This window comes from Pelobates fuscus, chromosome 1 (genome assembly GCF_036172605.1).
Source record: "Pelobates fuscus isolate aPelFus1 chromosome 1, aPelFus1.pri, whole genome shotgun sequence".
NCBI classification, from domain to species: domain Eukaryota; kingdom Metazoa; phylum Chordata; class Amphibia; order Anura; family Pelobatidae; genus Pelobates; species Pelobates fuscus.
Window position 1 is genome coordinate 28,528,731 of NC_086317.1, and position 13,495 is coordinate 28,542,225.

At 37.8% G+C, this 13,495-nt stretch overlaps 1 protein-coding gene across 2 annotated transcripts in view; it reads left to right on the top strand.

The window, feature by feature from the left end:
* Positions 1-13,495, top strand: part of DSCAM (DS cell adhesion molecule) — a 563,650-nt gene that overhangs the window by 80,222 nt on the left and 469,933 nt on the right. For both annotated transcript variants that reach the window (XM_063447089.1, XM_063447097.1), the window contains exons 2-3: positions 474-791; positions 4,304-4,441. In XM_063447089.1, the coding sequence (XP_063303159.1) occupies positions 474-791; positions 4,304-4,441 (456 nt within the window). The remainder of the gene's footprint in view (positions 1-473; positions 792-4,303; positions 4,442-13,495) is intronic.

Below are 13,495 nucleotides of genomic sequence, written 5' to 3' on the forward strand. Positions count from 1 at the left end.
TTAAAGCTATTTTCTATGGAATAATACAGTATATTGCAATTATGTGCCTTTATTGGCCAAGTCAGCTTTTCATATTTTTTTACTCTCTGGGCCCTAATCACAGATCTGTCTTCTTCCTTTTTGAGTCAATGGCCTCAGTTGCATTGGGAATCAGGATATAAACATGTCAACCTCAGTCAATAGGCCGAAAAGCAACAACACCATTCAAACTGAGGCACAACTTCGGTTGCAATTGTGTGATAAGTGGGATATAATATACTAGGATGCTATTGGTGCTCTGTGTTATCTAATGTAATGGTGAGAAAAAAAGGACTTGTGAGATCTTTAACAATATTGTATCTGGTCATAGCTGAACTCAAGGTTACTTTCAAACTTGGGTTATGTGAGCTGTAGTTTGACAGGGCCTAGATGATGTTTAGCACTTTATGAATTTATATCATGCTTAACAATGTCCTCTCTTTTTCTGTTTCCAGTTTCCAGTGAAGATCTACATGCCAGCCTGTATTTTATCAATGCATCTCTGCAAGAGGTAGTATTTGCAAGCACCACAGGGACATTGGTGCCCTGTCCGGCAGGAGGCATCCCCCCTGTGACGCTCAGATGGTATCTAGCAACGGGCGAGGAGATCTACGATGTCCCTGGGATCCGCCACGTCCACCCCAATGGCACTCTCCAAATTTTCCCCTTCCCTCCTTCAAGCTTTAATAACTTAATCCATGACAATACTTACTATTGCACAGCTGAAAACCCTTCAGGGAAAATCAGGAGTCAAGATGTCCACATCAAGGCCGGTAAGCATGACTCAAAATGTTATAAATAGTAAATCACGATGAGTTGGTTATATTGTGAAAATCGTAGCCATCTTTTAAAGGGGAGCTCCTATGTCAACAATAAAACAGTTTACTACTGGTAAAGTAGTGGAGGATAGCACTCAAAAAAAGTATATTCAGATTATTTTATTGTTACCTTGGAGAAATTTCTTTATTATCGAATGGAATTTGGGGATTTTTTTCCCTCTTGCTGACAAGCAATACTGTCATAGTTATTCATTAAACAAGGAATTTTCAGGAACTGAGCAGAGAATAGAGGACACAGTAGCTGAATTGGAAAATAAATCTTCTGATCCAGCTACATTTGTGGCATGAATGGTCCCCCCCCCCCCCCCTTTTTGTTATTTATTCACTTAGAAATTAACTATAATTTCCATATTGGGGAAAAAAAAAAACATTATTTCTTTATTTTAAAACTTGTTATAGGTTTTATTTTTTCCTTAGGAGTTCATATTTATGTCTTGTATTTATGATGGTGCAGATGTTGCTATGTATAAAACAAAAAATACATGTAATCCAAAAATAGTTGTTATACAATCCTCAACGCCATTTCAGCTTGATACAAATAAAACCAATGCATTTATGTTTAACACACGTATAGAATTTGGCAGAGACAAATGATATAGCAGGCTTGGATTAGAACGATTAGGCGAAACACAAGAAGAGAGAATGGTCTATTGAAAGAAGACTAGAACCTTTGTTGAAAAAAAGAGAACTGTGTTGCGTAGAGTGAATATAACATGAACGTATGGTAGTTGGGGGTTAGCAGGTTAAATATTTTGGGCTCTTTGATGGGTTTTGAGGAAGCGTTAACAGAAAAGGATTGCTGTGGAGTTTATATGACTGGAGTTTCTGTAGGTATGGTACTGCTCAAGATGTCTTCTTCAAATCTCAGTGATAAAATTAGAAAACTTCAAGTAAGAGAGAATTTATTTTGTGCAGAGCAGAAATTGTATTAATGACAGAATTGGACGATAGTTGGACAGGGATGTATTGTGGAGTCATTGATAATAAAAAAAATATAACACAAGAATAAGAGCTGTAATTCAAAGCTGGGACGGGTAGACAAATGAAACGCAAGGTCATTCATGTTAAAAAGAATACAGAGTATTGTGTACATCAAAGTATTCTAGATCCTCCTCAAATAATCGACACCTGCTACTTTTGCTATTTTATGTCTTCAAGCTCATACTCCTCCCATCTCCCCCTATTCCTACACATTTCCCCATACTGTTTTCCTAAGTAGAATGTGTCTATAATTATTCTCCTGGATAATGAAATAATAAAAACGTTCCCTTTTCCCATATATTCACGCACAGCTTTAATTATAATTCCCATGTGCTGTTTTACTAGCCTCTCCGCTCTATATAGGATTTCCCTTTGCTCTGTGGGGAGGGGTTTGAACTAATACAATTTTTATAGGTTAAAAAAAGACGGTTTAGAAAGGCAAACAATATAAGCTTTGAGAAGTGTTGGCTATTTCACTGTCATGCAGACTGACAGTTATTCACTGAAGTGACAATCCAAGGTGATTTCAAAGTAGCTGAACTTGAAGCATAACTGAGTTCGAGAAAGTTTGCATTTCATTTTTTCATTGCAGCTATATTTACCTTGAATTTGAAATAAACTTGAAATTCAATAAACAAACAAGAAACAAAAAGGAGGATGCAACAACTGGGGTAAAAAAATGGAATACTAAGAGGGTGATATAGTACCTATAATAAGACTTAACTTTTAATAAATAGAATTAAAAAGTCCAAAAATGGGACTGTTCCAAGAGCGACCTACACAACTGGACAGATAGTACTATAGACAAAAATAATAACAAAAAATACAAAACATCAATGATTAAAAACAACTAAAGCTGTCCCACTGATAACAATGGTATAATGAATACCACAGATGCGTTCTAGGGGAATATAATGTAGTGATTGGTATACTTAATTCAATAGCCTGTTATAGTGACCATACAGGGTCACATTTCTACAAATTGTTGTTTAGTAGACATACACTCAGTTCTTAATGTGGAGTTGCTTAAGATATGCCGTTGTACCTTGAAAAACTAAGGCACATTACCTGTAATGGTAATAGTGTGAAATCACATTACCGCCAGCACAGTGGTCCTAATTAGTCTCAGTGAATTATTATTTGGTAAATTACACTGAGTATTGGATATAGAATTAATACTCAGCACACTTGCAGTAATTGGTATAATTGTATCAATGGCAGAAATGGCTATATGTAAATGTTGCTGTTTGCTAAATTATACACATTATACAAGGAATGTAGCTAGATCTCCTACTGGTTAGTAAGGGGACAGATCTGATGCATAGTAATATCAGATACTTTATAAGGTGGAAAAAGTAGTGGGTAAGGAAGATGGAAGTAAAATAAGGGTTTAATTGCTTGCCCTTTCGTGCTCAAAGGGCACCAGGGACAAGGGAAGAAGGGAATATGGGGAAATAAAATAAAATTGCTTTCTCTATGGTGCCTTCGTGGGCACCCCTTACCCCTAAAACAATCCCTATCCTGTTGAGCTAATGCTCGTCACCCCAACCACCCCTGTAGTTGAATAACTAGAGGTATCCTTAATAGTCTTATCGCCAATAAAGCAGGTAAAAGTGCCGTGCCGGAATAGTAGAGGTGTTAAATCTTAAGTGCCAGGTAACAATGCTCAAGATGATGTAGTGGGAACAGCGAAGCCCCTAACCCCTTGACTAACCCCTAACTTGAAATTCACTTTGCACTTTGAATTCTCACCTTTTGTTAATGACTAACCCTTTGAAAATGCCAGTATTGAGTTCCATCATTTTGTTAATGCGTTTAACTACGTAATGATAATTTATTTTTTAAATTTATGTTGACAATTATTTGCAGAATTGTATTTTTGTAATTGTCTTTTAATTTGTGATCCTTGGGAAGAGTTTCAACCTTCAACTGGACTCTGCACAGACCTCTGTTTACTGCCACAGTTTATCAATCTTTTGCCTGTCATCGTATATGGTGGCCGATCAACTCTAAATTGGGTGGGAGAGCTAGTCATCGACATAGCTGGTCAATCCATTCATTTGTGGAAGAACATTTTATCTCTGCATACTGTTGTTATGGTAAATCACCAGCCTATCTAATTCCAAGGCAGCAGTTTTGACCAATCAGCACACAGTTATCAAACAAGCATATACTGTGCATTATTTGTCTGTTTTCCAATGCTTGGATATATTGAAGGTTGGTGTCCACCAGGACCTTCCCTGGGACTCCAAAAAAAACGTGAATGTTCAGCATTTCTGGATCCTCTAGAAGCCCACTAAATACTTGCAGGTTTAATTACTAAATTGAGAATTTGAATTTGTATTTTAATTTCACTTCGAATTTTCACGTTAGTAAATAACCCTGATTGTCTTTCATTCGATAATTTGATGAATCTTCACGACCACCGTTCCCCAAGGATTAATACATATCTGTGTTTTTCCTAGTTTTACGGGAAGCTTATACGGTCCGAGTGGAAGATCAGAAAGCCATGAGAGGCAATGCAGTAGTGTTTAAGTGCATTATTTCCTCCCCAGTGGAGGCGTACGTCTCATGGGAGAAAGACACAGTCTCACTTGTCTCAGGTAAGTGGCTGCTTATTTCTCCAATCCTGCAAATTAAAATAAAAACCTTTTGAAGATCCATGGTTTACAATTTGCTGTATTTTATTTTTCCATCCTTGCTGGATTTCCTGATTCATGTTTTACCATTTCTTTAATTTGGTTCTGTCTCTGGGGGCCATTGATATCCTTGGTAATGGCGAACTGGTGTTGTGTTTCTGCCGATTTGTTTTATTTTAGGTTTGCCATAAAATATCCCACATGTTTATTGTTCTGTATTAAAATGGAATGTTTTAGTATCAGGCTTACATCAAAAGCACGCAGGAATCAGAAAGTGATACAATAGATCCTTTAAGCATTCGCTACTTTAGCCATTTTCTGCTCTGCTCATATAGAGAGGGACAGGGTCATTTCCTCTAAAAATGCCAATTAAATAGAATGTATTTTGTAATCAGTATCCAAGGAATGCCTTGACTTCCATAGTTTAATCGTCTAATCAATTAATGTGAATATGGATTATTTCTCATTGTTGCTCAATTATTTAAAGACATACTCTCGGCACTATAACCACTTTCTCTCATTGGATATCTGACTTCTTCCCACTGCTTTCGAATGGTTTGACATTAAATGAGAGTCCCCATGTGCCTGCAGCCTGGCTTCTCTCTACTGTTCAGACCAATGCCTCCTATCATAGCCTCTCACCGTTGGTATGAGTTGTTGTGATGGCTAATGTGGAGGGACCCTCTGCTTTAGCCATACCTCCAGTGGGGGCCAGGGTGCAGCTACCTAGGGACCTTCATTAATTGCCAAACTGATTAAAAATGGTTTAATACTGAACATAGATGGTGTAAGGGACTTCGGGTAACTTAACCATTTCAATTAGAGGAAGTTGTTATGGTGCCTAGAGTGTCCCTTTAACAAGGAACATTTATTCTTCTTAAAGTGACAGTTCCTCTTTCCGTTACATTTACTGTGATGAAGTGTAACATGGAGGCACTTCACAGCACTTTCTGTGTCCAGGTGCTGACATTTCTGGGTATGCGTGCTTATTATTTACATGTACTGTAGGTCTGCTTTATGTATCGTCTACACCAGAGGTGCCCAAAAGGTAGATCCCTACAACATCTGGTGAATCCACCTTTTGGGCACCCCTGGTCTACACCATGTATTTTACTACATTCTTTGATTGATTAAATTAGCTCATTGATGTATTATTGCATTCTATAATTGTGATGCTCTCCTGAATATGTTGGCGCTATATAATTTACATTCATAATAACAATAATATTAATTCTTAGATACTATATATAAAAATAACCCTCACTACCATAGTGCAGTGTATGTATGTTTCTGTGAATGCAATATATTATTGGATTTTTTAAAACTCTTTTCATGAGAGATGGGTTGCTTGCCACATTATTAAAGGATTTTATTAAAGGATTTGTCGCACCACTAATAAAGGGGTTAATAAGTGATTAAAGTAAAATGAATGTATGTGTGTGTACTGCCATTATACATCAGTTAAGGTGCTGAATTAAGTAACAAACGTGGCAAGGATAAAGAGAATGAAAGTGCTTTTTTATTTTATTTTCAGTAATTGCCTTAAATAATAATGAAGTAAATGGCCCATTTAGGCATGGCATTGGCCGGGGCTGTTTATTGGCCGGTTCGAACGCAGCCAATCAGAAAAAAGCACACATCTGCAGTTGGAACAGACTGTAAACACGCTACCCCAGCTGCAATCTCTATTACTAATGAAATAAATACACTGCTTTGTCAGCCAGATGTGATACAGCCAGAGAAAATAGCTGGAAACCTTTTTAAAAGTAGCAGAATAATCTGATTTAGTTTCTTACACATCAATAGCAAATGGGCACGAACATCAGCATGGACACAACAAGAAAATGGATATGCATTATAAAATATATATATATTATTTTTTAAAATTATTATTTATTTGTTGTAGATATGTAAATCAGCACTCACGGTCTTATTAACATTTTGCTTTATTTCTTCATATTAAAATTAAACATCCCAGTGAATAAATAGCAATGTTTCAGTCCTTGTTCTGGATTTTCTTCAGGACAAATATATGTATTTAAAGGCTACTATCTAGCAGCCGGCACAGTTATTTGGCAAGAGTGCAAGGTTACTTCTAATTTTGTTATATATATTATATAATAATAATTTTCTAATTTTGTTTTATATATAATATATATATTATATATATATATATTATTCTATATTATTCTATCTTAAAGGCTTTTTCATTATAAATCCATTATAAAGTTTAGAATATTAGCAAGCTTAAACATAATTCTGAAAGAAAGCTTTATAAACCATTTATTACTCAGAGATAGAAAGAACTGGTCGGCAGCCCGAGTCAGTATCATATATTATATTTTTTTGTATAAATAGACGTACTCGCATCTTACAACCTTTTCTCGACAGATAGTACTATGAATAGAACAGAATTTTTTATTTTTTCATTGCAGTTTGAAACAAAAACAAAGGGGGACAATTATGCTCCCCTATGAACACTTCACACGCCATAGATACATGTAAAACTTCACACATGAGCTGGGGGGATCTCTGCCGCTTCATAAACACTGCACTTTTAATGCCTTAATATAAACCGCAGGGACTGGCCGGGTACTACGTGTTCACTTGATGGAGGGAGAGTGTTAGCTTCACAGACCTGTCAGCTAAAGCAGGTCAGCAAGATTGAGCGAGCAGGAAAATCAATAAATCTTTGAATTAATCATGCTACTGCCAAGGAGAATTATGGGTGCTTGAATAAAGCGACTAGGTGTGTGTGTCCATAGAAACCATTCGCAATTCAAGCTTGTAATCTCCTGCTTGCTAAGGTGGCACTTTTCTGTTGTGGTTCTAGTTTTGCATCGTCTTGTAGATAACAAAAAACTTCTTATTTTACAGCTCTGTTATTTGCAGATCTTACATAAATTTTTTTATGCAAAATGACAATTTATCGACCCAGGAAATTATCTTGTGTTAATGTTTTTCCACAATGAGGGAGTTTAAGCCCATGTGGGGGATAGGCATAACGCTATGCTAGATATTAGATAAGGCCAGGGACTCATGAAAGTATTTAGAAAAATGGGCAGACTAGATGGGCAGAAGAGGTTAATTCCTCTGTTGATCCTGTCCTGACACTGGCAGGTTCCAAGCCAGGTGTTGGCGTTATCCAGATGTTTTAATTCTCCACCGTAAGTTTTTTTATGTCTCCCACCAGGACTGAAAGTGTTTACCCAGCAGCCCATCTTGGTGTTAAAATGGTCTTGTTGCTGCTCCAGAAATGGCCCTGCCCACCTGGTACATGCTGGGTTAAATAATCAATAACTATAAACTCTTGGGCAGGGCCGGTGCAAGGATTTTTGCCGCCCTGGGCAAACAACAATATGCCGCCCTTCCCCCCCCCCCCAATCACAATGCCCCACCCATATCATCTGCCATCTCTGAAAAGGCAGTGTGCTCAGATTAAAAGGCCTACAGGGACAGGCTATAGTCACCAGGGTCTCTCCCACCCCACCCAGTGTCACTTAGTGGTCTCTCCCACCCCCCAGTGTCCCTTAGTGGTCTCTCCTCCCCCCAAATGTCCCTTAGTGGTCTCTTTTCCGCCCTCAGAGTCCCTTAGTGCCACCCCCCATCCCTTCCCTGTTGTGCCTCCTACCTAGCTTTGTAGCGTGGCCGGGCGGCACGGACGGCGGTACAGAAGCTTCAGTTTTCTGTACTCGGCCAGACTGACAGGAAGTGCTCACTGAGAGAGCACTTCCTTTCAGTCTGGCTGGGTACAGGAAGCTCCTGTACCGTGGCCCACACCGCCCAGCCACGCTACACTGAGTGACTGGCAGGAGGGAGCACAGTGCCGGGTCACTTGAATTTTGCGCCCCCCCCCCCCCCCTGGGCCGGTGCACCCTAGGTGACTGCCTAAGTTGCCTATAGGACATGCCAGCCCTGCTCTTGAGGCACTACACATTGCTTTGCAGAGAAGTCTTGGATTCTAATCATTGTTGGTTAGAGTCCAGCTCAAATCGTTTGCCCAGTGCCGCTGCCCAATACTAATAAGGCGAAAACTTCAACTGCCAAAAAAATGAAACGTGTGTATATTAATTAACAGATCTGCTGCCAGGAGGGACACTAGAGTGGGATTATCTGCAAAATTTTACAGATGCATATTTATCATGTTTCTACAGTAGCTGATTATTTGTAACCAGGTGTGACATATGCTGGTTTTATTCTCTGTAGATGGTGTCATCAGGAAATAACCTGGTAATTGTGAACAAGCTTTTATGGGGTATAGATTATGCCCCTGCAGTCTCACTGTACAATTCTCTGCCATTTAGGAGTTTATTCACTCTGTTTATGCAGACACAGGCACACCCCCCTGCATGTGACTTGCACAGCCTTTCTAAACACTTCCTGTGAAGATTAATCTAATGTTTACACTTATTGCAAATCCTGTTTCATTTAGAATGTCATATCTTAACAGCATTTTGACATGTAGAGGTAACATTTACTAGTACTTTGATTAGTCTGAACGTTCCATCTTGTTCCCAGTGTGCTACTGTGTCATTTGCATAACCAATTTGTCTCAACGAAACGGTCTGGGTGCAGTGCTTTTAACATTTCAGCCCTTCAATCTAAAACATTGCCATTTGGTAGATACGGCAATGTTATGATTGAAAGGTAAAGCACGCCTCTAGTTGCTGTCTTCCTGACAGCCACTAGAGGTGCTTCCACATGTATAACTGAGCTTGACTAGTTTTGTACGATGTTCGATTTGTGCATTGCATGGGCACATTGAACGTCATCAAATGCCACTCATAGGAAAGCATTAGACTCAAAGCATTTGATTGGACAAACTTGACGTTCCTTATTACAAGCATTGAATTGGACAAGAAGCCAGGAAGTGACAGCTTCAGGAAGATGTCGCTGGGGGAGGGGTCAGCTGTAGAAATTGTGCATTTCGTTTTAATATAAAGATAAAGGGCATGGCGTAATCTCAATAAATTCTCATTTATATTGTGCCCAATTACTAAAAGCTGTCTTTTTCAGGGCATTAACGATAAGTCAGGCTGACTATGTCTCACTGGAAATGTAGGTTACAAACATCTGCAATATTATTATTATTATTATTTTATTATTTATATAGCGCCATCAATTTCCATGGCGCGGTACAATAGGTGGACTAACAGACAAGTAATTGTAACCAGACAAGTTGGACACACAGGAACAGAGGGGTTGAGGGCCCTGCTCAATGAGCTTACATGCTAGAGGGAGCGGGGTAATATCAAGGTTAGCCATCATGGTTCTAAGAACAAGACGAGAATTCTTTCAATCCTTTGTTTTTCTGAAATAATCTATGAATTCTCTTTTTATGTTGTTGAGAGAAATAGCACTTAAGGGGTTTGACTTGAATTAATCCGGAAACTGCCCCAATTGTGTCAAAACACGGATGAACTGCTGCAAGCTGTCTGTATATATATATTTTTAAACATAAATTCCTTTTTTAAAGTATTTTTTTCTTTCTACCTAGAATATCTCTAATAGCTTAATGTCATTGTTATATCCAAAGTGCTATTTTGAAATCTAAAAAGCACAATGATGTGTATTTTTACATTTATATATTGGATTATCTATGCGGGAGGGTTTTTGTGGGACACAATGTATTTATTCTTTTAAATTCACTGGTTGATCCTTGAAAATTCTCAGTTTAGTGACTGATTCTGTGAAATTTAGAGACATGTAAGGTCTAATATGACCATTGGTTGCTATTGCCATTTCTTGGAGATTCATTTTGGGCTGGACTGCAATTTGCCCGATCTGACATAAAATATACCCAAATTATGGACCAACCAAACTGCACAATGCCGAACATGTTCGCTTCAGAACTGTACTTCTGAATTTCGCCTGTGGCACCAACAAAAAGATGACTGATGAATATAAAGATGTCGTCCTATACATTGACTGTTACCCAGTCTGCTTGACGTTGTTTAACCAGTATGCTTTCAAACAATAGATCACTCCTACAGGATTGAACAATCTCTATTTTAGTTACCTGTGCTCACCATTTACACCTTTACTCAATATCACAGCAGTATACTATATTATCACCAACCTTATTTATTTCATAACTAAGTAACATGTCTACTGATAGCTTGATCTGGCCAGACAAGACTGTAAAAATATATTAGCCAAATTGGAAAGAATTGCTGAATTAGAGAATGCTGAAAATGACTTGGCATTTCCTCGTATTTCCCAATTTAATAAATTTAAGATTCCGGGACGGTTTTACACTACGCGTGTTTGCCACTTATTAAATATGTAAAGATTGTGAAGCAATCCAGGATTCATTGCTGTATTCCTGATGCCAATTCATGCATAGTGCGGGCTAACTGCAGATATCATTAATCTTTGCATTGGAGAATACACACAGATAATTGGATTTTCTCCAGGGAAAATGATTTTGAAGTGCTATAAGACAGTGTTATCTATTTCCCCAATGTATTGTGGTTGCTTGAGGCCTAAGAAAATCCAAGCTTGGTTTACACGTTTAGCAAGGGGTTAATGCACAATACACTCTCTTTAACATAATATTACAACTTAACACTAGTCGGGAACAAAGCGAAATGCACTTGTTTATGTTTTTATTTCTCTCTGTAAATTGATGTGTTTATAGCTTGCTTTATGAATTTCATTTTGCAAATTAATTATTAATCACTTCTTTTTAAACGGCATGTTAGCGCTAACAGCATAATTCCCTGTGGAAGTTCAACAAATCCTGCATTTGCATACTTAGCAAAACAGGGTGAATAAAAGGTTCAAATAGAAATAAAATGATTGTGCAGATGTTTACTGTCTGTAGGAATTTTCAGATCATTCAGCATGCACACAGCGCTTTCCAGGGAGCCAAACAGCAATTGTCAGTGGATAAAACAGGCCACCCAACAGACCCGATTTCAGCACAACAGTCCGGGTCCTGCAAAGTGTCCCTAAAAAGCATAGAGTGAGTGCATCATTAGAGGCACTCGCACTACACTCAGAACACTAGGACCATGCATGGAATCCTTAAACAGTGATCTGTGCATGGTTCACTCTTAATGAGTAGGTCAGCTTGATTGGCAAGCAGCCTCGACTGCATGCATGCCAGGCTGAACTGCCAATAGTTTGGGCGGATCTGCCTTGTCCCTGGACGCTGCAAGTGATATGATTTGCACCACTGACCTGCCCTATTTTACCCCATCTACTGGGATCCTGCTCAATGGAGCACTAATCTTAGTGGGTATGATTTAAATAAAAATTGCCAATGGCCCATATATAGACAGTATCCAAGTGCAATGATGGCATGTGATATAATGTGGCTTCTGCACATCCTCCAACTATATGTCTATACTAACCTATTATTTTAGTTTCATATGTGTGTGTAAACTGTGGAAGCAATAATACCATCGCTAATAAAATTTTAAACTGTAATAAATGTCTTTAAAGTATAGTGTTCACATAAATATTGTAATTCTGTTTTCTCTTGTTTTTAGTTTAACAATTGACTCTTAATAGGTCATAAGGTGACCAAAAATGGCTCATGTCCCCTGACTTTATTTCTAGAATTGAGTATCTATAGATCTAGAAGTGAATGATCCGTATATCAGGGATACATGTCATACATTTGCTGTTCGAACATACATTTTAGAATAAAAAAACAAAATGGTTTTTATGGGTTTAGTTGAATAACCAAAATGGCTGTTCAGTTTAGGCTAACTTTGATATGCATTTATTGGGTGAGAATTTAAAACTTTAATTAGAAAATATTCTTGTATCTATTGACATAATTTAAAAAAATGTATACTATTTATCCCATTTTTGAGCTGCTCATTGTTTGTCTTTGGATACATTTATTTTATTAGCCATATAGAAATGAGAGTGGAAAGCAGATGCCTGCCATTTACAAACCTATTTCTAAACCCAACATCATGACTGAAATGCACTTTATGGGTGATATTGTCAGCCACGTGTTCCCCGCCTGATATAGTGATGTCACTTCTTGTATGTGGAAAGCAGCAAATAGTATGTAACACCACTTATCATTGGTAGTAATTATACAAGATGTCTCCCAGCTATACACCAGTCCCTCTTTTCACCACAACTCATATTCAAAAAAGGTTTAATGCACAACTAAAAGTTTACACACTGAGGATTGGTTAATTGACTTGGTAAATCAAACTCCAAATATTGGTATAAGCATCCCTTTAAGACACTATCCAGCACACCACCGTATGTCAGAAAATTATTTTTAAAGCAAGCAAAAATGAGATTTTACCAACCCCCAACAGAAGTTTGTGCATAATTTATATGACACTAGCAATAAGGGCTCACGTGAGGGCAAGATTCTAGAACACGCTTTAGCTCTTTCCATTGTATATTTATTCAGTGGATACCCCACTGGGAATAGTCTTTTTCAGGGTTATTATAGTGTGCCTTAATTGTGTTGCTATACGCAGGTTTCCTTACCTTCCCTCCCTTTCTAGTTCATTTGATTCTTCACAAACAAGAGCGTATTGCCGGACTGTGTTTCTTTGTCTTTCTTTTTATTTTATTTTTCTATTCATGGGTTAGACATTACACAAGCTATTTTAAAATATATACATCGCCAAAACAAACAAGTCAAACACACTGCATATATACCGTTAATATATATATATTTTTTTTTTGTTGCCCACGTATGTTTAACAATAGCAGATTTTGCTCTAGGTATATAGGGATAATTGAGGGGCCAAATTTTCTAGGGCATACATTTACACCCAGTTCGGCTTCTTAACAGGTTATATTGAACAGATAGCTCCCAAAAGACCAATATTTTATACAACAGTCCTTATTTGAGTTTTTTTTCACCAAAATTGCAGTTTTGTTTTGCTTTGGTTTTTTTTCCCTCTGGTGTCTGCTTTCTACAATCATTGTGTCACTCACTAGCAATTTGCTCTTACCGATCACCTTTTCTTTGTAATGAGCTAACAATAGGGGTCATCTATAGCCTAGAGCAGGCATAGGCAACCTTCGGCT